Source organism: Asterias rubens, chromosome 7 (assembly GCF_902459465.1).
Source record: "Asterias rubens chromosome 7, eAstRub1.3, whole genome shotgun sequence".
NCBI lineage: Eukaryota > Metazoa > Echinodermata > Asteroidea > Forcipulatida > Asteriidae > Asterias > Asterias rubens.
The window spans coordinates 1280627-1305391 of record NC_047068.1 but is presented as its reverse complement, the minus strand read 5'-3'; the positions used below and the strand labels follow the sequence as shown (position 1 = coordinate 1305391).

Genomic DNA, 24765 nt, shown 5'->3' with positions numbered 1-24765 from the left:
ACAAAAGACCACATCCAGCGCTGCAGACGACATGTTCAGGAAAGTTATTTCTCGTTCGCTTCTTTGGAGGTTAAAAAAGCTCGAAAGAACTTTGCAAAAACAGTATGTGCCGTGCAGGTTATGTTCTTCGGGTAAGTATTTCATTATCTTTTCTTAATGGCGATACAATTTGGCCAGACCTGGGTCATAGAGGGTGAGTGATTAGATTAGTTGAGTTTACTGTGACCATTTCAATTTCATGATTTCGTCGTGTGGAGCCGGCCGGGTACTAGCGCGTGGGGCAGCCGCTCTAGCTAGCTCTGCATGGGGGTGTGGTTAGGTACGTCACTACAACATAGAGCTATATATATTGACTAGAGCGCTAACACCCCGTTGTACACGCACTAAGGTTTTGAAGCTGTATGGGCGCATCCATGTTTATGTACAAACCAATACAAAAGCTTGAAATTTTGTACGGCAATTGTACGGCTATTTGCATGAGTGCGTTTTTTTTTTTTTATGTGTCATCGAACCCAAAAATGCAGCAAATGTGAACGCACAATCGGCTGATGAGCGTACAAACTGCAAGCGTCATGTGCGTCATGTTTAAAAGGCGCGTATACTTTTTTTAGTACGTCAATCAAGTCGAACTTACGGTTTTCGTAGCGCGGACGTACGCAAATGGGCAGTCGCGTACGTAAGCGCACACGCCGAATGTACAAAAATCGCGGCAATGTGTGTTCTTCAAAATTAAAATCATTCCGTAGTCACGCAACACATCAAACATGTCTGCGCCCAGGGTGGCTTCAAAACGCAGAGCAAGTATAGCGCTCTAGTCAATATATATAGCTTTATGCACTACAACCATAGAGGCTTCCTCTATGCTGCAACAGCGCGAATTTGAAAATACTGAAACCTTACAGCAGGGTGCTGGCCGGCTCGCACTTGGTCCTTTGCATGGAAAAGTTTCCGTATAGTGCCACCACTTTTTCATTCGATATGAAATAATGTAGTATCTCTAATTTACCTCGATTTGATTTTGAGGCTCAAAAGACAAAAGGTCACTAATGAGATCCCTTTTTGTAAAAATGATTTCAAAGTGGTGGCGCCATCAATATCATAAGTTATCCCTTTGCAGGACTACGACCCAGCCGGTTTTAAACGACTGGGTAACCCCTCGTCTGGATATCATTAGGTAAGACTAAAGAGGACCAGCAGAATTTTTTTAGGAGAGACCGCAAGGAGGAGAGACCGCAAACGGTGTTGTAGCATCACTGCTGAATTAATGGAACAGCCATGACAGCAGCATCATAATACTAGCGTATCATTTTACGCCTGTTTTAACTTTTAATATGACAAATGCAATACGGAGGCAGGTAGTACAGCAGTGATACCCGTCCAAGAATGAAAGATTACAGCTTCAAGGAATAACACAGGAAAGTGTCTTCTTAGTAATACTATTAAGAAGGTGTGAGTGATGGTTTAAAAAAAATCATTTATTTGTGAGAGAATAGTGACAAAGAATCTGTGCATATAAATGAACACGCAATTACAACAAACAAACAAAAAGACTAACATTTCCTGGTATGACATCAAGATACCAGTTTTGTTATTCATGTATGGTGTGTAGTGTATGTTTTTTTTAATCCTTGCATTTCTTGGAAATTGTTTTTCAGCGTCCAAGCCAGCTGAAGACAAGCCAGACGAAACTTTGGGTAATTCCTCAAGACCTTCTTCAACAGCAGACTTAGCAGAGCAGAAACAGGAAGAGCTCATCAATAGCTTCAGAAATGTCATGAGGACAGTTCCATCCCCAGGTAGTATTTTTGACAAAGAATCTGTGCATATAAATGAACACGCAATTACAACAAACAAACAAAAAGACTAAAACTGACTAGGGCTACATAAACCTGTAGATGTGTTGCTTTTAACCGTAGCTTTAGAAGTGTCATATGAGGACAGTTCCATTCCATCTACAGATTAGTGAGCCAGAATCTGTGCATACAAGTGAAAAACAAATAAACAAACAAACAAACACCCCCAACAAACAAAGACAGCAGAGCAAGCAAACAAACAAACTAACAAATAAAACTAAAAAGGGCCATATGAACCTGTAGATGTGTCGCTGTTAATCTTGGCTTTAGAAATGTCATGAGGACAGTTCAATCCCCAGGTTGGTAGAGTAAACAAGAATCTGTGCATACAAGTGAAAAACAATCAAACAAACAAACAAACACCCCAATAAACAAACAAACATACCAAGACAGTAATCAAACAAACAAACAAACAAATATAATGCGACACCTGATTATGCTTTATACAATGTGATCAGGTCACCTCCATAATAAGGGAATAAAAGGGTAGCGACGAGTTCTTACACAGCCGTTTAAAGCCGGCAGGGTTGAATTGCCGTGTGATAAAGGCCCAAGCCGAAAGTGAGCGCCTTTAGCGCACAGCAATGACCCTGCAAGGCTTTAAACGGACGTTTAAGAATGAGTCACTACTCTTTTATTCCCATTCATAAATGCCCTTTTGTTAAAAAACGTTTAAAAAATACAATTACAGACACTTTGACAAGTTGAAAATTCGATGTGTGAAATATTTGTTTCAAAAACTTTGTGAAGAGTTTGTTGCGCGTGGGTTGTGTGTACACATGATAATCTTGCGCGCCTGACACACGGTAGCCAGCCGGTTATAGACACTGGTCATTATCAACCGTTTAAACACCCCCACGTGACGCACTCTCCACCAATAGGAGTAGAGAAACTGTCTGGGGTATTTATGAATCAGGGTTTAATGTGTCCAATAGTTTAAATGTTGAGTTCACCATGGGATGTTGGATCTTGTTGGTAAGGAAGGATCCTACTACAGAGTTTAAGGAGGAAACAATTTCTGAGATAGGTAATAATTAAATTGTCGATTTTTTTGTCTGCAGTTGTTGTAGTAACAGCAGCAAGCTATGTGGACTCACAATGCTGTTTAAAACGAGGTGTGACGTGTAGCTCCTTTACCAGTGTGTCTAAGCAACCTCCAATCATCTCTTTGTGTATAACAAGACCAAGGTAAAGACATGAGTAGTTTACTTGGTTGTAATTAGACGACTATCCCAGGCCTGATACTTCACGGAGGCAACAGAGGCGATTGCCTCCGTTGCCCCTTGCCATTGCCTTGGTGCCCTTGAAATGCTCCAGTAGAAATTTACAATTTCCTCACAGGGTGCCCTTTGCCAAAGAGAAATGCCTTGGTGCCCTTGCCCTTTCAAAAACGAAGGATACAGGCCTGCTGAGCATTCGGTTTATTAATAGGTATCCGCGCCCCTTGCGGATATCCGGTTAGGTCAAAAACGGTATTTCCTGTTACGGTTAGGAAAAGCTATTCGCCATTAACTGGATATTCAAATTATTCGCCCAGACTTGAGTGTAACATTTTTGAACTGTTTGGTTGTTTGAGCCAGGAACCTCAATCTGTTCCATTTGGTCAGGTCATGTCTGTTTTACACTTTTTTGATTATTATAAACCATAAATAAGGGAATCAATGTGTGGTGGAGAGGTTTTCAACTAGTGGTTTAATCCCAACGGGGCCTGATTCTTGATAGTTTTACTGAGACGAAGTCGAGGTCAATTATCAAGAACCAGGCCTCGGCGGGTTTAAACCTCTAGTTCAAAACCGATTCAACACACTTTGATTCCCATTCATAAATACCTTTCCGGTAAAAAAACATCAACACTTGGGGTCAAAAAGTAAAATAAATGCACTAATTATAATTTGTCAATGATTTCTTTCAACACAACACCCCTCCAGCTATGAAATGGTAAGGCCCAGTCAAGGCTCTCGGGTAAACAACTCCTTATAAGGGAATGCTGTGCGCGTCGCGCTTATCGCGTGATGTGGCACAACTGTCCCGGCCGTTGCTCTCGACCAATAGGAATGAAGAAACTGTCTTATAAGCACAGGTGCAAACTCGAATGTCCGCCCAATAGGAATAGCGAAAATTTTCATTAAATGAAATGGGGCCACATTTACCATTAACTCTGTTTAATATTGTCCCCAATTGAAACCGATCATGTGCTTTGTCTTGAAGACTTTGTGATAGAAACTTTCAACAGCATACATTTTTTTAAATACATATACAGTCGAATGCACTCTCTCTTGAAAGATACAAGACATTTTGCTGTGAATGTCCTCGCTCAAGATCAGGTATGTTTATTTCATTCTTAAAGACATTTTTAAAGTATTTTATTATGAACCTGAAAGCACACAGATTTGTGCAAAAAAGGGTTTGATGACCAATTGAGTTAAAATTATACTGACAGGACTGAGAGGAATGCATAAGAATGTTTGTGTTAAAGACACTGGACACTATTGGTAATTGACAAAGACCAGTCTTCTCACTTCATGTATCTCGACATATGCATAAAATAACAAACCTGTGAAATTTTGAGCTCAATTTGTCTTTGAAGTTGTGAGATAATAATGAAAGAAGAAACACCCTTGTCTCACGAAGTTGTGTGCTTTCAGATGCTTTATTTTGAGACCTCAAAAACTAATTCTGATGTCTCTAAATCAAATTCGCGGAAAATTACTTTTTTCTCGAAAACTACGATACTTCAGAGAGAGCCCTTTTTTCACAATGTTTTATACTGTCAATAGCTCCCCATTATTCGTTACCAAGTAACGCTTTATGCTAATAATTATTTGGAGTAATTACCAATAGTGTCCACTGCCTTTAAAGATGATATGATTCTCTCACTAAACAGGTGCACTATGGAGTTCATTTCTCCAAGCCAGCAAGGGAGGATGAAGACCAGTTTAACGCCATCCCCCACAAGCTGGGATTATCAGTGAGTAGTAAATTTCAACACATTTTAACAAAAATATAGGTACACCCAGGGTTTCCTCATTGTAATAGGGTTTTGATATCTTTTTGTAGGTTACTCACTGTGAACGAATGTATGAAAATCACAGAGCAATGTTTTCAGGAGAGTGGCATAAATCCGTTGTACATGCTATAATAATCGTTTGTGAAATTGTTAAGTTACTCATTTCTCATATAAAACTACAGCACCTCAGCAAGGAGGAATTTTGTGTGTTGTACAAAAAGTACACAAACCCTTTACTACTACTACTAAACCTGCTACTACTACTAATAATAATAATACAATTTTATATAACCCAGCAATAACTCTTTAATAAAAAGTGGCGTGGACTGAATTCAAACTCTGGTGTTTCTGATCAGCAGCGTGTGGGTGCGAATCCCCAGCCGTGACACCTGTGTCCTTAAGCAAGACACTGAAACATTGCTTCGTCCTTCGGATGGGACGTAAAGCCGTTGGTCCCATGTGTTGTGTAACGCACGTAAAAGAACCTAGTACCCTTTCGAAAAGAGAAGGGGTTCGCCCCGGTGTTCCTGGCTGTGGCCGCTGTATGCGCCTCAGCCCCTTGTGAACCCTTATAAGGTGCTAAATAATTGGGTCTCAGAATTCATCACTACAATAACCTATCTTTCTGAAAGTTTGTATATACTCAGCGCCTTGAGTACCTTGTTTGGTAGATACGTGTGCTATATAAGACTTTGATATTATTGTTATCATAATTATTAATACATTGCTTCGATCCTGTGGTAGGGTGTGCCTATTATCGAAGGTGCAGCAGCAGTGCTTCAGTGCCAGGCCCATGCCACTCATCTCATTGGTGACCATCATGTATGGTATGGTGAGGTGATAGATGCTAAGTTAGACCCGGCCACTGAGGGACAACACCCTTTACTGTACTTTGCTAGGTATGTAGTTAGGCCACTGTCTACCAAAATACATGCTCAGGTCTTGAACTTCATTCTTGAAGGGGTTATTCTATGAGAAAAACTTTAATCTTGTATCAAAACTTTCAAAAGGGTACCACAGCAAAAGCACAGGGTATCGCTAAAGCCTCGGTCACAACCCACCATGCGTGTTTTTTGTTTGTACGTTTTTTTGGGAGGCCACGGCCGCCACGTTTTTCTGAAAACGTAGGGAGGGAGTGGCAAGAGCAGGGAGGTAGTACGTCAACGCACGTCACTCGCACGGTTTGTGCAAGGTGTAAGTACGTGGCCCGCACGCCACACCTGGCCGTGAGTGGTTGCGTGCAACGTACGTTGCGCACGTGGTAAGTGAGTTGTACATGCTTACAACGTGCTTACAATGTGCTTACAACGTACGATCATCTTGAGATCGCCACTTTATCGTACGGAGGCCGTACTTACACGTGCTTGTCACGTACGGTGTCCTTACTCACTCGCATGTTGTAAGTGCGTGCAAGTGCGATAAACGTGAGTTTTTCGCCTGACGTCGGGGGGGGGGGGGGGGGTATTATGACGAAAGCTGAAAGTGAAAGTTTTACACGTCAATAAGTTTCCTTTCTTCAATTCACATGTGAGTTCTGCGTGCTCATTGGACAGCTGAACTGGGGAAGTGCCGAGTAAGCACGGACCACGCACTTATCACATGCGCAGCATGCACGTGCTAAGTGCGCTGTCCGTGGAGCAAGTGACCGTTGGAAAAAATTAATAGGACTCACAGAGTCAGTGCGTTGTGCGCTCGTTGGCTGTAGAGGGCACGCGCGTCACCCGTACTTCACCCGTACTGGGGGTGAATCCGTACGGGTGATGCAGAGAAAGTTCCCCATGCACTAAAAGTGCTACGTCGTGTCTGCGTGCTCCCAAATCCGAACTGAGGCGGTACTCATCACGTACGGATCCCCAAATCTTGCCCACGTTTTTGCAAGTAGACAGCACTCACTTGCACGCACGGCGGGTTGGGAAACGCTGCTTAAGGCACCTTGGCAATCGCTGTGGGTGAAATGGGTTTACTCCAGGCCGCATGGTTTTTAGTATCCCACAAGCGATCTTTAAGGCAAATGCGAGCAGGGCCCAATTTGACAGAGCTGCAAAACAAAATATGGCTAATTTTCAGGGCTTTCATTTTGTCTCCCTTTCCTGCCATGGTATACTATCTTGGGCTTACCTCCCATGCTGGCAGGCAGCCTGTATATCTTGCATAATCCAGATTTCGGGCATGACTTCCAGTACCCTTTGTTCCTCTTTTTGTGACTGGAAATTCTTTTAACGCTGGGATTTTTTTAAACAGGTTACACCCGTTTCAGACAGGCGCGATTGAGTCGCGCCGAATCAAATTCTGAATTAATTAGTTATTACATGAAAAGTTCGACGTCTGAAACAGTTAGGAGCGACTGGACGCGCTAGACTGTTCTTGTCATGAGCCAAACCTAATGTAAATGTTATGTTCGCCTGTATAAAACCAAAATTTGATTGGGTCGACCCAGAGTCGCTCCTATCTATTTGGTTCGGCGCGACTCTGGAGCGCCTGTTTGAACCGGGTGTTAAATGGCTCCTTTGCATGTCCATGAATGTTTTGCCTGTTTACTTGTTTTTTGGCAATAACTGGAAGTTTTGTTTGTGTGACAATAGCTCCTTCAGGTCGATCGGTGATGAGGCATTCATGAAGGCATTTGAGGACACAACGTTATTGTTTGATGACTGGTCTCACGAAGCTCATCTTAGAATGGCGTGGAACTACATCAGGAGAAACGGCAAAGAGGAGGCTCTTCCTTTAATCAGGTGAGATTTGGATATAATGTGTACATGTACAAGCGTTTGAACTCGACCTCTGGCCATGAATACATTTTTAATTGTGACCCTAACCCTAACCTTAACCCTAACACTAACCCTAACCCTAACGATTTCAAATCAAATCAAATCGAATAATACCATGCCATCTCATCATTGACAGTGACTGAAAGAAAGGAAATTTTTGAAAGGAAATAGCTAGCAAAGTTTTTAAAAAATTGTATTCATTTTATTTTGTTATGAAATATTGCCTTACATCACAAGGCACTGGACAGCCACTTCAAGGGGTGGGCAATACTTAACCATTTTGAGCTATCGACCCAAATCAATGGGAGACTTTCTGGGACGATAGAGGGCAGCAGACTTACCGGGTAAATCCATTGTTCTCAGAATTATGCGCATGTTCAGAACTACGTAAACAATGGAAATTTACCCGGTATGTCTGCTGCCACCTAGTGTTGGAAAGTCTCCTATTGCTACTAGGGGCATGTTACACCTACTCCTGATCTGAAATTGGGTTACTCCCTTCACGGTCTGTAAGGATGTAGGCATGGCGCCTGACTGGTAGAGCAGAGTGCACTACTTTCCAAAGTCTTTTAGGAAGCTTAAAAGTGCATAGCTCAAGTGCATTTAAAAAAATGTTTTAAGCTGTTGCATTTATACTTTTATGGTGTTTATGGCATTTTAAATGTATAATGTGTATTTTTCGTGACCTAGGGTTTTTTGTTGTTCATTGTGTGCTTTTACTCTATGGTATTTAATTAACTAATTATTTGTTTACTGATTAAATGGTTTATACTGTATATTTTGTTGTGATATTCTGTAACTGTAAAATGCTATGTGAAGGATACATTATTATTATTATTAAGGGAATCAATGTGTGGTGAATCGGTTTTCAACTAGTGGTTTAATCCCAACGAGGCCTGGTTCTTGATAATTTTACCGAGACGAAGTCGAGGTAAATTATCAAGAACCAGGCCTCGACGGGTTTAAACCACTAGTTGAAAACCGATTCAACACACTTTGATTCCCATGCATAAATACCTTTACGGTCAAAAACATCATCACTTTTTGGTCAAAAAGTTTTAAAAAAGCAAAAATTTTAATTGTTAAATGATTTCTTTCAACACAACACCCCTCCAGCTATGAAATTGTAAAGCCCACCGCCGCCCTCGGGTAAACAACTCCTTATAAGGGAATGCTGTATCACGTGATGTGGCACAACTGTTTCAGCCGTTGCTCTCGACCAATAGGAATGAAGAAACTGTCTTTTAAGAACAGGTGCAAGGTTGCGTGTCACGCCCATGAATTAACACTTTTACCGGTCATAAACAAAGGTTTATACACACCCACTTGACGCGCTCTCCACCAATAGGAATAGCGAAACTTTCTGAGGTATTTATGAATGTGAGTTAAACTGGGGTTTTTCGAGAAAGGACATGATGTAAATACTGATTTGAATAACAAAATGTGGATGGAACTTTTACACCATCAATGGTCTGTCTTGTTTCTTTTAGAAATGGTATCAAAAAGTACAACTCACAGCATAAAAACAAGGTAAGTCATGGCATATGAACAAGGGAATAAAGGGTAGTATGCATCTAGCGTCCTTGAGCTCTGTACGTGTGTTGCATTTTTATGACTGAGACAGTTTTCGGATATGCATTCGTGCGCGAAGTTAGTCTTGTTGCAAGATGTTTCTCGTTTTCCTTTCACACACAGCGCAGCCAACTCACCAACAGTGAAATGTCCTGCACCAAGACTAGCGCGTAGTATGCATCTAAACCTACCTGAAAACAACCGGTTATAAACAGCTCCAGCTGGTCATTATCAACCGTATAAACACCCCCACATGCCGCGCTCTCCACCAATAGGAATAGTGAAACTGTCTGAGGTATTTATGAATAGTGATTTTACTATGAATTTTCTGAAAGACAAAACCTGAGCTTGGTGGGAAAATCCACAATAAACTTTAGTTATTGGATTCATTCACCTGTTACTTTGTTGTGTTTTTATATTTCATGTACATTTACATGTACTTGGCTTGTCCCTTTCAATGCACCTAATGAAGTTGTTGGTGCAATCAGCTTGCGAGTAATTTTTTTAGTTAGTCATTAAGTGCTACCACTACTCTCCTTGTTACAATGTAATCTTAAGTCATAGAAACTTAAATCCTTCTAGACAATTTTGTTTTTGATTCTAGTTATTAATGTTGTATGTTTTCATTGGATTCTTCTTATACATTATAAATTCTGTAAGGCGCTTTGAGTGTCTTTTAAGGTGGATTATGGCCTTTACACGTATTACCGATATTACTTTTATTACCCTAAATCTTCTCACTTCTTTTTTATCTAGGTACAACGAGGCTACCATGAGACAATGACCATGTTCTTTACCCATGTGGTGGCTGAAGCCATAAAACAGGTACAAACAAATAACCTACATAAATCAAATAATAATGTACATTGAATATATCTATTTTACTATCGGTACACTCCCCTGTCTACAGAAGACTGGAGACTAAAGCCCAGTTCATACTTCCTGCAAATGCGAATTTGACGTGAATTTGACGTGAATTTGACGTCACAACCCTTATGCAGCGATATTTGCAAGTGAGTTGAGCAGAGTTGAACTGCTGCGAATTATTCGTTGTGAATTTGTGACGTCAACATTTTGTTTTGCACTCACCACATTCGCAGGAAGTATGAACCGGGCTTATGTGAGTTTTTCTTGTGGTTTATGACTTTTAATTCAAATACATTTCATGTATAGATCATTATTTTGGGGTTATAATTTGTATTCCTATGTTGCTAAGCGCCTTGAGCATCTTTTTATGCAGTTTTTTGCTCTCATAAATACTGTTTGTTATTGTTATTATTAGAAAAAACATTCATAAATACCTCAGACAGTTTCGCTATTCCTATTGGTGGAGAGCGCATCACCTGGGTGTGTATAAACCTTTGTTTATGACCAGTAAAAAGTGTTGAAACATGGGCGTGACACGCGAGTTTGCACCTGTGCTTATAAGACAGTTTCTTCTTTCCTATTGGTCGAGAGCAACGGCCAAGACAGTTGTGCCACATCACGCGATACGCGCATAAGGAGTTGTTTACCCAAGGGGCCTTGACTGGGCCGTACCATTTCATAGCTGGAGGGGTGTTGTGTTGAAAGAAATCATTGAACAATTATAATTTTTGCATTTTTTTAAATACTTTTTGACCATAAGTGTTGATGTTTTTTTACCGAAAAGGTATTTATGAATGGGAATCAAAGTGTGTTGAATCGGTTTTCAACTAATGGTTTAAACCCGCCGAGGCCTGGTTCTTGATAATTTACCTCGACTTCGTCTCGGTAAAATTATCAAGAACCAGGCCTCGTTGGGAATAAATCACTAGTTGAAAACCTCTTCACCACACATTGATTCCCTTATTAAAGAATTGGTTTTTGCTTACAAAACAGTTGCTGGCTGTGTAAACACTTAATGTAATGTAATCCACCATAAACATAAACTGGCAAACCTGTAGAACAGAAGTTTGACATTGATCGGCCATCTGGGTCACGAGAGAATAGTGAAAAACCGATTACAAATTTTGCATTGTATCGATGCCAAAATAAAAATGAATAAAACACTCACCGAGCGATACTCACCGAGCGATAAACTCCAAACGCGAAATTAGATTATTTATTTCTCATCAAATGTGACATTTCAGACAGAAATATGTAAAGGGATGTTTTCTACTATCATCATCATTAGACCGTGTAAGTTTGATATATTCTTACCAGTTTTTGTTTCTTACCAATTCTGTAACGTTCCTTTAAAACTACTATTTCTGAATGTGCTTCTGATTGTGCCAGCATGCCAGCTCTAAAATGCTGTACCGGTACTTTAAAGGCAGGGGACACTATTGGTAATTACTCAAAATAATTATTAGCATAAAACTTTACTTGGTGACGAGTAATGGGGAGAGGTTGATATTATAAAACATTGTGAGAAACGGCTCCCGCTGAAGTAACATAGTTTTCTAGAAAGAAATAATTGTCCACGAATTTGATTTCGAGACCTCAGAATTAGAATTTGAGGTCTCGAAATCAACCATCTAAAAGCACACAACTTCTTGTGACAAGGGTGTTTTTTTCTTTCATTATTATCTCACAACTTTGACGACCAGTTGAGCTCAAATTTTCACAGGTTTGTTATTTTATGTTTTGTTGAGATACACCAAGTGAGAAGACTGGTCTTTGACAATTACCAATAGTGTCCAGTGTCTTTAATAGATAACTCTAAAAGACTGCCACCTTTTTCCCCAACCTTTATCGGACAGTGTGAGAATGTGGACATCACCTTTGAGGAGTTTATTTCTCAACACGGTCATCTGACTGATCGGAGTCTCATATCCAAGTATTACTCTAAGGAACTCATCAGCTCACCAACAGCTAGACTCAGGTGAGTAACTCACACTCAGTTAGGTTTCATACTCAAAAAAATGATAGTAACCGTATTTATAATGCGCCTTTTGCCAAAGGATACAAAGCGCCAGGTATTATTACTGCAAGGAGTGGGACAAAGTTTGAGATATAAGAGCTAATCCTTAGCACCATGTAATGGTTTACAAGGTGCTGTGGCGCAATATGCTGCCAATCCAGCCAGGAACACTGGGGCGACCCCACTTCTCTTTTCGATAAGTGCATTGGGTTCTTTTACATGCATTTACACAACACATTGTACCAGCTGCTTACACGAAGGTCGAAGCAATGGTGAAGTGTCTTGCTTAAGGACACAAGTGTCATGGCTGGGGATTCGAACCCACACTCTGCAGATCAGAAACGCCAGAGTTTGAATTTGGTGCTCTTACCACTCGGCCACAACACTTCCACTAAATACTGATTGATAAAACTGGTCAGTACAGGACTCAAGTTCAGGGCCCAGAGAAAGCATTTCAGACAGAAATATTTCAAGGGATGTTTTCTACCGCCATCATTATTAGGCCAAGTAAGTTTTATGTAACTCTGTGATCTTAGACGATTTTTGTTTTCATACCAATTCTGTAATGTTCCTTAAAGGAACGTTACAGAATTGGTGAGAAACAAAAATCGTGAAGATCACAGATTTACATACAGGTAAAAACTAACACGGTCTAATGATGATAGTAGAAAACATCCCTTGAAATATTTCTGTCTGAAATGTCATATTTGATGAGAAATAAATAATATAATTTCGCGTTTGGAGTTTATCGCTCAGTGAGTGTTTTATTCATTTTTGTTTTGGCATCGATGCAATGCAAACTTTGTAATTGGTTCACTATTCTCTCGTGACCCAGATGGCCGATCGATCTCAAACTTCTACAGGTTTGTCAGTTTATGTATATGGTGGATTACATAATGTGCTTATACTGCTAGCAAAACCAATTCTGTAATGTTCCTTTAACTAAATTTAATTTGGATATTTGATGTTATCCTGCAGGTTTGAGCCTCCTGACCTGCAAGACCTACCGGGAATGGAGAGAGGACAGTAGAGCGTTGATCAGAAAATAGAAATGTTAGTGTCATCTGCAAATTATTGTTGTTATCTGCAAACATAAGCCCTTTTCACTCTGTATCTCTTATCCCCATGGAATTGAAGCCCGGGGGAGTCCCATGAGTTTTTCTTACCCCACGGTAACCTTGGTTCACTTTCACACTGTGTCCCTATTCCACGGAGTTCCAGCTGCACGTTTCAAGAATACCCCAGGGATTTACTGCTTACCTCTCCTCCTGGGGCCAATTTCATAGAGCTGCTTAAACAAAAAATTTGCTTAAGCACAAAAATAGCTCGCTTATTTTACACATGTTACTGGCCAAAATTTCATGCCATATACATTGCTTATGACTAGTATTTAGCTGTTGTTTACATAGCATAACAATTGAGTGGAGTCTTGGCCGGTAATCTGATTTTACCAAGCGATGAATTTTTTGCTTAAACAAAATCTTTTGCTTAAGCAGCTCTATGAAATTGGGCCCAGAGCTGGGCCCAATTTCATAGAGCTGCTAAGCACAAAAAATTTGCTGAGCATGACATTTTTTCTTTGATAAAAACAGGATTACCAACCAAATTTCCCCATGCGATTTTCAGGATAAGCAAACAACAGCAGGATACCCGTAACACGCAATATGCAACAAATGGAAATTTGGTTGGTAATCCTGTTTTTATCAAGGAAGAAATTTAATGCTAAGCAAATTTTTGTGCTTAGCAGCTCTATGAAATTGGGCCCAGGTGTGGCTATTCCCCAGGGAATGCCCATTTGCCGGGGCAGAGGGCAGACTGTAAAGCGATCATAGTGTGAAAAAGCTGGCCTTTTTTTCCCTGGGGCAACCCGGGGAATAGAGTAGTGTGAAAAAGGTTAAAATTTTATGTACATGTACAGTGCATAGTGAATTTCCACAAACCATGTTCCAAGCTGAAGCTATCCCAGGCATAAACACAAAGCGATGACGTCGAGATTTTTAGAGGCAAGGTTTTTGTACTGATGAGAAGAATTAATAAAAAGGTAAGGCTTGCAACAGTTCCATTCCCCAAAATAAGATCAGAAATGATATCTTCGACCAAAGTTAATAACAGTAAATATGTAATTTCCTGCTGTTTAAAGTGTTTGAAACTGTTCAACTAGAACAACATGTGATCGGTAAAGAAATATTGCATATATTTCACTCTATAACAGAAGACAGAGACTGCCCATGAAACCCAAAACAAAACGGACATCAACAAGGAATTTCTCTGCAAACTTAATGTGACTTTATTTTACTTTTTACATTGTTTTATTGTACATTGTACTTGTTGATAAGATAAACTTATACTGAAATAAAATGATTGTAGTATTTACAATTTATTAAACATACACACTGCATTTTTTTAAGGGGACAACAATTTTGTTTAGGTTTGGAACATTTTTTAAATAAGGGAATAAAAGGGTAGCGACGAGTTCTTAAACTGCTTTTTAAAATGTGCAATAAAGGCCTGAGCTTGGTTGTCAAGCCAGGGGCTAGTTTCATAGAGCTGCTTAAGCACAAAAAGTAGCTAAGCACAACAAAATTATGTTTACTAGCCAAACTACCATGTCGCATGTACAATTTGTGACTGGAATCTTGCTCATTTCTGCTTAGCAGGCAATTTTTAAGCTTTTTTGTTTCCTGCTTAAGCAGCTCTATGAAATGGGGCGCTTAAGCCATGCAGATCCAGATCTGTCCGATTAGAGCCAGACCATAATGGCTTGTATTGAACACTTCATGTGTTAAGTGATTTATAAAGTCTCCATGAATTCATAAGTGTGTTTGGTGGCCTGTATGAGCATGGGGGAGACACCGTGCTTGAACCCACTGCTGACCTCCGTCAGGCAAAGAAGTTTCCTGGCCAGACACTTTCTTGGGCTCTCATCCTGTGAAAAAAACAAAAAAACACAAAATTATCTCAAAATCACACTCATTAGAGCATTTGGCCAATTTTGGCAATTGTCAAATGCCAGTATCTACACTTTGTGTTAGACTAATTATATGACTCGCCATAAAAAATATACACACGAACATGCCTTAAACTTGACTCTTGAAAATTGAAGGTGCACAGCAATGTTCCTCTACTAAGGGTCACTTCTATGAAGACAACTTTGAACATTGCTCAATCAGACATTGGAGTAACGAGAAAATAGTGAAGAAAAACATGTTTTCAAACGTCAAGTTTTGAACACGATAGGAAATATCTATCCAATTTGATAAGCATATGTTATAGACCGATCCAGGCGCGCAAGTGCTGGGCGCCGCCATGCGCTGCGCGCCATTGCTGGGGTTTCTTTGTGCCTAGTTATGTGCACAAAGACACGAGAAAATCGTTTTCCTTTTCACTTTCTATGGGAATTTAATGTCTTCCTCGATCATCTATGAAATTTCCGTGATATGGCTGATTGATATAACAACGTATTACAATCTTGATAATTTGTTTTAATTAAGCAGAAAGTAAAATACTGAAATTCTGACAAACTACCTTGCCGATGTACCGCATTAGCTACTTTTATGCAGTTTCCGCGTGTTTGACCCCTAACTCCCCTAAGACAAGCACTTTTTCAAGATGATTCGGCTTATATTTTGTCGTAAATTTTTGTGGTCAGTGATCTACATTGGTATTATCATGATGTCCTGTTAACCAAATTGTGTTATTCGTTGAGGAAAACATTTAATTTCCATAATAAGTAAAAAGAAACATGATTTCCTTATGTCTTTTTGCACAAAACTTGGCACATGTGCACCCCTGCAATGGCGCGCGGTGCTAAACATTTGCGCGCCCGGTGCGCGTCGGATCGGTCTATAGTCCTCAGTCCTTCTGAATCCTTCATTTAGGCACAGAGGATCCAGAAGGCTTTGTTTGTTTAGATGATCTTCCCTTCAATGGAACTTAGCAAACTCCAAAAAGTAGATGTTAACACTGAGCTGGCAACTGCCAATCTCAGCCAACATCTCTCATTCTCAAACAAATATTTGTTGTATTGGCACAATTCAATGTCTATGATTATGAATTGCCCAAATTCAATGTCTATGATTATGAATTGCCCAAATTCAATGTCTATGATTATGAATCGCCCAAATTCAATGTGTCTATGATTATGAATTGACTAAATTCAATGTCTATGATTATGAGTTGCCCAAATTCAATGTCTATGATTATGAATTGCCCAAATTCAATGTCTATGATTATGAATTGCCCAAATTCAATGTCTATGATTATGAATTGACTAAATTCAATGTCTATGATTATGAGTTGCCCAAATTCAATGTCTATGATTATGAATTGCCCAAATTCAATGTCTATGATTATGAATTGCCCAAATTCAATGTCTATGATTATGAATTGACCAAATTCAATGTCTATAATTATGAATTAACCAAATTCAATGTCTATAATTATGAATTGCACAAATCAAGAAATTGTGATTCAGTAACTAGATGACAATCCTTCTTCAAGTCATTGTGAAGAAATCAGCAGCTAGCTTGAGGATTTGAACCCACAACCTTGTGATTGCAAGTCCTGGGGTGGATTTCACAAAGAGTTTTAACTCTTAAAAGACTAATCTTATCTCGAGTTAGGACGAGTTACTCGTCCTAACTTAGGACTAGCCTTACGTTTTTAATATATCCTAGGACTTGTCCTAAGTTAGGACTAGTCCTAAGTTAGGACTAGCCCTAACTCTTTGTGCAATCGATCCCTGCAGTCTAACGTGACCCCGGTTAAGGAAAACCAACCTTTAGATTTGCACACAGCATTGGTGAGTCGTACGCATCGCACAACCCTGTAATGTCGGTCATATCAGCACAGTGGAGGCTGTCACTGGTTGCATTTAGTACCACGAAACACGCCTTCCCCAAGTAATAACTCACATCAAGCTCCTTAGCTGAGGCAACTGTTTTACTTATACTGTGAAAAGAAAGTACCATAGCCCAGTTTCATAAACCTGTTAAGCAGAAAATATCCTTTAGCAAATATCTTTGCCAAGCGAAAAATTAATGTGGCACCAGTTGAAAACTGTAAACTTGCTGGAATTTCGGCTGGTACCGGGTAACCAGTTTCTGTTGAGCGAGATTTGTCTTTGCATAGCAAGTTTGTGTGCTTTCATGCTTTATAAAATGGGCCCAGTATGCTTTGTTAAAGTCAGTGGACACTATTGGTAATTGTCAGACTAGTCTTCACAGTTGGTGTATCTCAACATATGCATAAAATAACTAACCTGTGAAAATTTGAGCTCAATCGGTCATCGAAGTTGCGAGATAATAATGAAAGAAAAAAACACCGTTGTCACATGAAGTTGTGTGCGTTTAGATAGTTGATTTCGAGACCTCAAGTTCTAAATCTGAGGTCTCGAAATGAAATTCGTGGAGAATGACTTCTTTCTCAAAAACTATGGCACTTCAGAGGGAGCCGTTTCTCACAATGTTTTATACCATCAACCTCTCCCCATTACTCGTCACCAAGGAAGGTTTTATGCTAAAAATTATTTTGAGTAATTACCAATAGTGTCCACTGCCTTTAAAGGTAAGGGCTTTTGTGTCAGTGCAAATACTGACTTATAGGCCAAATTATCAAGAAAATATTAAGTCAACTAATTTTGTGACTGAAGATTTTGCTGAACACATTTTCCACTCAGTGAGAAAACAGCATAAAACTGTTTTGGTATTAATCAAGAATGCCAAATTAATCCACATTGAGGGAGGTGACAGCCAGTACCAACCACATCTCTGGCCACAGCATTCACAAACGACACCACAGAAATTTTGAATCGCCAAAACTCGCCTCAAGGTGAGACATGGGTATTCAACATTTTGTCAACATACATCATCATATTATTACTTAAGCAGGATTCGAACCCAACACCTTTGCCAATCCAGAGCAGATATCCCACCAACTGCCCGGTACCTAGAGGCAGAAAAATTCTAAAAATCAGGAAAATTCCTGGTAAATCACAGACTCTTAATGCCGGCCTCACGTCGACCTTGCGCCCCCAAAAAACAGTTGTTGACTGACTTTTCAGAATCACACTGCGCCTGAGCTAAGACCATCGGGAACTTTTCAGTTGGCGATTATTTAAGACCTGAGCGTAACTGCGATGATTTTAAGACAATCTGAAACAGTCCTTGCTCGAAAAAATCAACAGTCGCAAGAGTAGAACAGTTTCAACTTCTACGACGTGATCCCGACGGTCGGGAACCAATCGCAGGCGCAAGATTTCTCAGTTGTTGTGACCTGGGCATATTTTATCTGCGCATTGCCGACCGTTTGTGGGCGCAAGAGGTCCACCTGAGGCCGGCTTAAGGATGAATACCTGAGATTGTTACTAGCATCAAGGATGAAGACAACAAAGTCAATCTTTGGTCGACTCTCGCTGTTTTCTGCAGGCAGAGGGAGATGGGTAGTAGTCCGACTAAAAAAAAAAGAATTGTTAAAATAAGGTTTTATTATTAAAACATTCGTTGTACAATGTATGATCCAGGCCTTGAACTCTACTCTTGAAGGACCACAGCAATTTTCCTCTGCTAAGGGGCACTTCCATGAAGAAAATAGAGGTATTGGGCAACTATGCAAAGGGCACCACAGCAATTTGTATGGGTGCTGTGCGTCAATTCGAGGACTAGTTCATGACAAAAAGATACAATAAGTCAAACTTCATTCTTGTAATACTTTTAAACACTGCAAGAAGAAAACGAAATGCGAGATGTTTTTGGCAATGTTTTGTTATTTGACTTACACTTGAAGGGAGTATAACGTGTTGAGTTCCAGTAAAGTCTCTGCCAATTTGTGCTGGCCGATTCCTTGACCTCCGACCAACTATTAAATAAAAGAAATTTTAATTAATTGATGCAATCTAATTTAAATAAAACAAATGAGAGAAACAAACAGATGTAGTACGGTGGAAATGGAGTAGACATGAACCATAGATGTGGCTACCCCCCCCCCCCCCCCCCCACATGAACTACAATGTTCATTCCGCTATCGTCTCCACGATGATAGCGGAACAAACATTACAGTTCTAGGTAGGAGTAGCCCGCCCACCCCTCTTGGATAACTTTCCGTATGGCGCCACCACTTTTTCACTCATTTTTACAAAAAGGGATATATCAATCAGGTAAATTAGATACTATATTATTTTATTTCGAATGAAAAAGTGGTGGCGCCATACGGAAACTTTTCCATAAACTTTTTGAATTATTCACAAGAATTGTAGCTGTGTTCAGTTCTGGCAGCTTGCTGTGTGATGAAAACTCCGCCATTCTGCTCAATCTACCCATAGAGTAAGGACAGGATCTACCAGACCATTGATTAGCTATCACAGACGAACGAACCGCGCCGCCGCCGTCACAACAAAAACAACACAATCAAAAATTTCGCCATAATTGAAGTCTTGTCCCCATTTATTTATCACACCTACACACACATGTGTACAAAGCACCAGTCTGGACAAGGTTTGTACTTTGGACCAGTTGAAAATATGCCCGATTAAAGACTATCGTTGGAAAAATCACTGACAAGTTTATAAAACAATTAAAACAAAAACTATGTTGTGAAGATGTTGAACTTGTTACTCGATTGTCTTATTTTGGGACATTTAATTAGAATTTTGCCGACTTTTTGAACAGCTGTTTATTTCTTATTGGGCAATAATTCTAACTTGGGTTCAATATTGTATCATTGGATGCGCAGCATGGCAAGAAATAAAACGTGCCGAGTGTGATTGTGCAACAGTTTCTGACTGACATCTTGCAATATTTACGAATGGGGAAAATGATAATCAACAAGGCTGGAAGATATTTTCATTCAAGAATCGTTATGTAAGTTAAAACTAGAACTACTCAATATGGTCAGCTTGAATTTGTAAAAAACAAAGTGCTATTTTTTCCATATCGCCATCGGTCTATCCTGGCGATGTGTCACACGCACACCGCTGCACACCACCGATGAGGGCGCGCTGTAATTTTTATTTTTTTTTTACTAAATTTAATCATGGAGGTAGAAATATTTTAATTAAATGGTTTGAATACTTTGTGTAGGACACAAACACAATCATAAATGTACACAGATATACATTAACATTACATAAATAAGTTACAAGGTTTGAAGATCATATAAATCTTATTATTAGGAATAACTTTCCGTATGGCGCCACCACTTTTTCACTCACTTGTACAATAAGGGATACCTCATTGAGGTAAATAAGATACTTTTTCGAATGAAAAAGTGTTGGCACTATACGGAAACTTTTCCCATTGAGTTATTGAGGTAATTAATAAGATATTTCACAGCGATTGAAAAAGTGGTGGCGCCATGCGGAAAAATTTGCCATGATAGTAGGCCTAGTAGTAGAAATAGAATGCTTCCCTTACCAGCTTATAACAATTTTACTTGCTGAGAGTGAGGTGCTGTATTTTTTGTCAAACAATAAACATTAACAATGTCACAAAAATAACTTTCGTCTCGGGTGACGAATATTATTTTAGCATGAACCCCGGTACAATGTTTTTACCAGTTAAATACGTTGTATACCTACATGCTAAAATAATTTGCATCTCATTGAGACGAAAATTATATGAAAATTTGCATGGTGGTCAGGTGGTGTCAGTTCTAAATCTAATCCTAACGTTCCAAAGTCTCACATTGTCTGGATGTAGGATTGAAACAACCGTTAATATGTTTACGTTGATAACTCGGCAGGATCAGTAAGTGAGGGTGTTAAAGATAGTGGACACAATTGGTAATTGTTAAAGACTAGTCTTCACTGTTGGTGTATCTCAACATATGCATAAAGTAACAAACCTGTGAACATTTGAGCTCAATCGGTCGTTGAAGTTGCGAGATAATAATGAAAGAAAAAACACCCTCCGTCACACGAATTTGTGTGCTTTCTGATGCTTGATTTCGAGACCTCAAGTTCTAAACTAGAGGTCTCGAAATCAAATTCGTGGAAAATTACTGATTTCTCGAAAACAACGTCACTTCAGAGGGAGCTGTTTCTCACAATGGTTTATACTATCAACCTCTCCCCATTACTTGTAATCAAGAAAGGTTTCATGATGATAATTATTTTGAGTAATTACCAAGAGTGTCCACTGACTTTAAGCCAACCATTCTGTTCGAAGTACCAAACTTATACCTACATGTAGTTGTGATAAGGTTACCCTCCTCCCGACGGCGAAGCCCTTTTATGCCAGAAACGCTTTTGCCTTGGGCTTGGCTGAAGCACAAGTTTCTCAACTTTGTTCTTTATTCTTTGTCATAGAGCATTCTCAGTAGCTGCACCAACTTGCTGGAACAAGCTCCCTCTTCACATCCTTGACTCATCCTCAATCAGCTCATTCAAGACTCGGTTAAAAACATAACTTTTCAGACAATGCTGTAAAGCGCTTTGAAACGCCTGTGGAAAGTGCTATACAAATGTAATTTATTATTATTATTATTATTATTATTATTATCATTCATATTTCTCTTTACAGTTTGAAGTATAACTTGGATTGAATCCGCATCGCATTTGATCGGTCACAGCTATGCCAGAACGACGTTCATCGGCTCCTTTGATGTCCACTGATTCTGTTTCTACTATGGCTACAGATGGGCACACCAGAAAGAGATCCTTAACTTCTGAGAAGGAAATGAAATCAATCATGGACATTCTGCAGAATTGTCAACGGGTAATTAACACTTAAGGGAAGGTACACTATTGGTTATTGTCAAAGACCAATCTTCTCACTTGGTGTATCCCAACATAAGCATAAAATAACAAACCTGTGAAAATTTGAGCTCAATTGGTCATTGGAGTTGGGAGAAAATGATGAAAGAAAAAACACCCTTGTTGGACGAATTGTGTGCTTTGAGATAGGAATAAAAGACTTCTAGCTAGAAGTCTTTTATTATTTTAGTGAGAAATAACCTCTTTCTCAAAATCTATGCTACTTCAGAGGGAGCCGTTTCTCACAATGTTTTATACTATCAACAGCTCTCCAATGCTTGTTACCAAGACAGTTTTTAAGTTAATTGTCTTTTTTGAGTAATTACCAAACGTGTACCTTCCCTTTAACAAAATTCTCAATATTGAAGATTCTTAAAACTGCTCCCTGGCCCAAACCCACAGAGGCCATGGCCTATATATTGCCATTGGTCTTGGCCTTTTGCCCATCAAAAATTGTCCATAGTTTTTCAAATGGAAGTGCCTTTTGCAAAATGAAATTGGCATCGGCCGATACAAATATGAAATCACAGGCCTTTACCTCTCCCTTGAAATGAATTGTAGAGAAGTTTAATTTCCTGAATTTATATTTTTTTTAACCCTCCTACTGTCTGACCACTCACTATTCATCCAACTGTTATTTATCAACTGTTATTGTAAATGATAGTTAAACCCCAGACCTGATACTTCTTGGAGGCAACAAAGGCGATTGCCTCTATGCCCCATGGTCAATACCTCGATGCCCTTCAAACGCTTTTTAGAATTTTACATTTTCCTCAGTCATAGGGTGATCTTTATCAAGGAGAAAATGCCTTGGTGCCCTTGGCCTTTGAAAAATGAAGCATACAGGCCTGAAACTATGTTAGTCTTCGATTTGGTCTACTGGGTGACTACAGACAGATCTGTGCACAGCTATTCTACCATACACAACCCATGCTGTTAAATTGTTTTAAATTGTTGTTCAACTCACTGGAAAATGTTACCAAGAGAAGCTTAAGTCCAGTGCTTAACAGTAACAGGCCTGTATGCTTCGTTTTTGAAAGGGCAAGGGCACCAAGGCATTTTCTCTTTGGCAAAGGGCACCCTATGAGGAAATTGTAAATTTCTACTGGAGCATTTCATGGGCACCAAGGCAATGACAAGGGGCAACGGAGGCAATCGCCTCCGTTGCCTCCGTGAAGTATCAGGCCTGCAGTAATGCTTGATAATACCCACCCACTCATACACTTTTTGTTTTTAATAGGTCTGGCAGATTGCGTACACTCGAATCAAACACAAATCGTCATTGCTTCTCCTTCTTACCCAGTGTATATCTTATTTTAAAACAACAATTTATTTTAAATTTATTTTATTAGATGACTTGCTTCGAACTTCCCAATCCATGTCACCTATGCCCTCTCCCTCGTTCCCATGTATTGTCTTCACACTCCCCCCACCCCTCCACCCCACCCCTCCTTCTGTCCTGTTCCGTCCCCTTTCCTTTCCAAGTCATCCTTGGTTTATTTTCTGTTTTGATGGATATTTTAATTAAATTATTTATTTGTGCCATGTGATATTTTATATTTTATTGTTGCTGTTTTAATTTCTACGGTACATGTATGTTGCTCTGCTATTTTTAGTTACTGTATTTTAATGTGCGAACCGAGAAAGTGATTTTCATGCTGGGCATGATGAATAAAGATTTGAATTGAATTGAATGCTGTTGTACTCACGATATGAGCTGTCTTCAAAATACCAATCAATTTGAATAATGTAGTGGTGCATGATTTGTTTGCCTTATAGTTGTTTCTTTACTGCAGGGTTCACAAGCAGATTACCTGCAACTACTTCAAGCCATTGCAAACCCCAATCTTGATGTGAGTATTTCAAATCTCAGCTTTAACCAAGTACAGTTTTAAAATAAATCAAACGTCTCAGATGGATGCCTTTTTTTAAATAATACATACATACAAGGCCCTTAAAGCCATTGGACCCTTTCGGTAAACAGTATTGTCCAAGGCCCACACTTCGTGTATCACAACTTCTATATAAAATAACAAACCTGTGAAAATTTAGGCTCAATCGGTCATCGGAGTCGGGAGAAAATAACCCCAAAATTTTGATTTAAAATTCAATAGGTATTTTTATGGGGGTCGAGAAAGTTACAAACTTTCATTTGAGCCATTGCTCAAAAAAGTCCACCAATTATTAGTAGCAGTGAAATAAAGTGCTCAAAGTTAGTTTTTGTCGGGATCCCGACAATATACCACGTGACCGATTCTTATGTGTTTTATAAGAAACTTTTTAAATTTTTGTCATGGTTCCTGACCATTAAAAGTAAAAGTTAAACTTTTTTTCGTTAGAGCGGGTGATACTCTTTGAAATACCATTCACTCAAAAAAATCTATTTTTTAATGTTTGGGGCCAAAAATCTGACATGGCATCTTTAAGACTTTTATCAAAATTTATACTTTTTTTAAAGTCTGCCTTGCAAACAACTTTCCCTAAGTTAAATATGTCATGCTCTTTGATCAACCTCTTTAGGACTGTGGATACTGTTCCCAAAAGCTCTTTGGATTCTGTGCTTCCAGGGGTGTATCTCACAAAGAGATTGGGACGAGTCATACCTCACTTGTCCTAACTTAGGACTAGCCTGAAGTTTTTAATATCTTCTAGATGGTAGGACTAGTCTATAGAAATAGAACCCGGAGAACGCTGAGTGTCTCATGGTGTGTGCGTTTTCGTTGTGAGGCCATTTTTATGGACGCGCATACGCCATTTTTTGTAACGCGTGTATGGCAAAATATTTTGCCATACAATTTTTGCCATACAATGACATCATCATTGACCAATGAAAACACTAGAAACGGTCTATGTCATTTTGTCATACACGCGTCTCACGCGATGATAATTTTGCCAGATGCGCGGTATTGATACGCCGCGTCCACAGAGACACA

General features: G+C 39.4%; 3 protein-coding genes across 3 annotated transcripts in view; 2 read left to right on the top strand and 1 right to left on the bottom strand.

Annotated features, from left to right (window-relative positions):
• Positions 1-29: 29 nt before the first annotated feature.
• LOC117292769 lies at positions 30-13418 on the top strand. The gene is made up of 11 exons (XM_033774917.1): positions 30-131; positions 1656-1796; positions 2915-3041; positions 4114-4177; positions 4738-4821; positions 5605-5759; positions 7443-7592; positions 9119-9158; positions 9957-10025; positions 11924-12045; positions 13063-13418. The coding sequence occupies exons 1-11, from the start codon at positions 32-34 to the stop codon at positions 13112-13114; spliced, it is 1104 nt and encodes a 367-aa protein (XP_033630808.1). The 5' UTR covers positions 30-31; the 3' UTR covers positions 13115-13418.
• Positions 13419-14718: 1300 nt separating this feature from the next.
• On the bottom strand, positions 14719-19489 carry LOC117292683 (centromere protein M-like). Its single transcript, XM_033774819.1, has 5 exons — positions 19326-19489; positions 18860-18939; positions 18437-18535; positions 16863-17034; positions 14719-15010 (listed from the first exon to the last, which is right to left on the bottom strand). The coding sequence occupies exons 1-5, from the start codon at positions 19398-19400 to the stop codon at positions 14876-14878; spliced, it is 561 nt and encodes a 186-aa protein (XP_033630710.1). The 5' UTR covers positions 19401-19489; the 3' UTR covers positions 14719-14875.
• A 333-nt stretch (positions 19490-19822) lies between these two features.
• The window catches only part of LOC117292463 (RNA polymerase I-specific transcription initiation factor RRN3-like), a 30235-nt gene continuing 25292 nt past the window's right edge, over positions 19823-24765 (top strand). Inside the window, exons 1-3 of the mRNA XM_033774507.1 lie at positions 19823-19940; positions 21600-21794; positions 23629-23685. Coding sequence (XP_033630398.1) covers positions 21651-21794; positions 23629-23685 — 201 coding nt within the window. The 5' untranslated portion in view covers positions 19823-19940; positions 21600-21650. The remainder of the gene's footprint in view (positions 19941-21599; positions 21795-23628; positions 23686-24765) is intronic.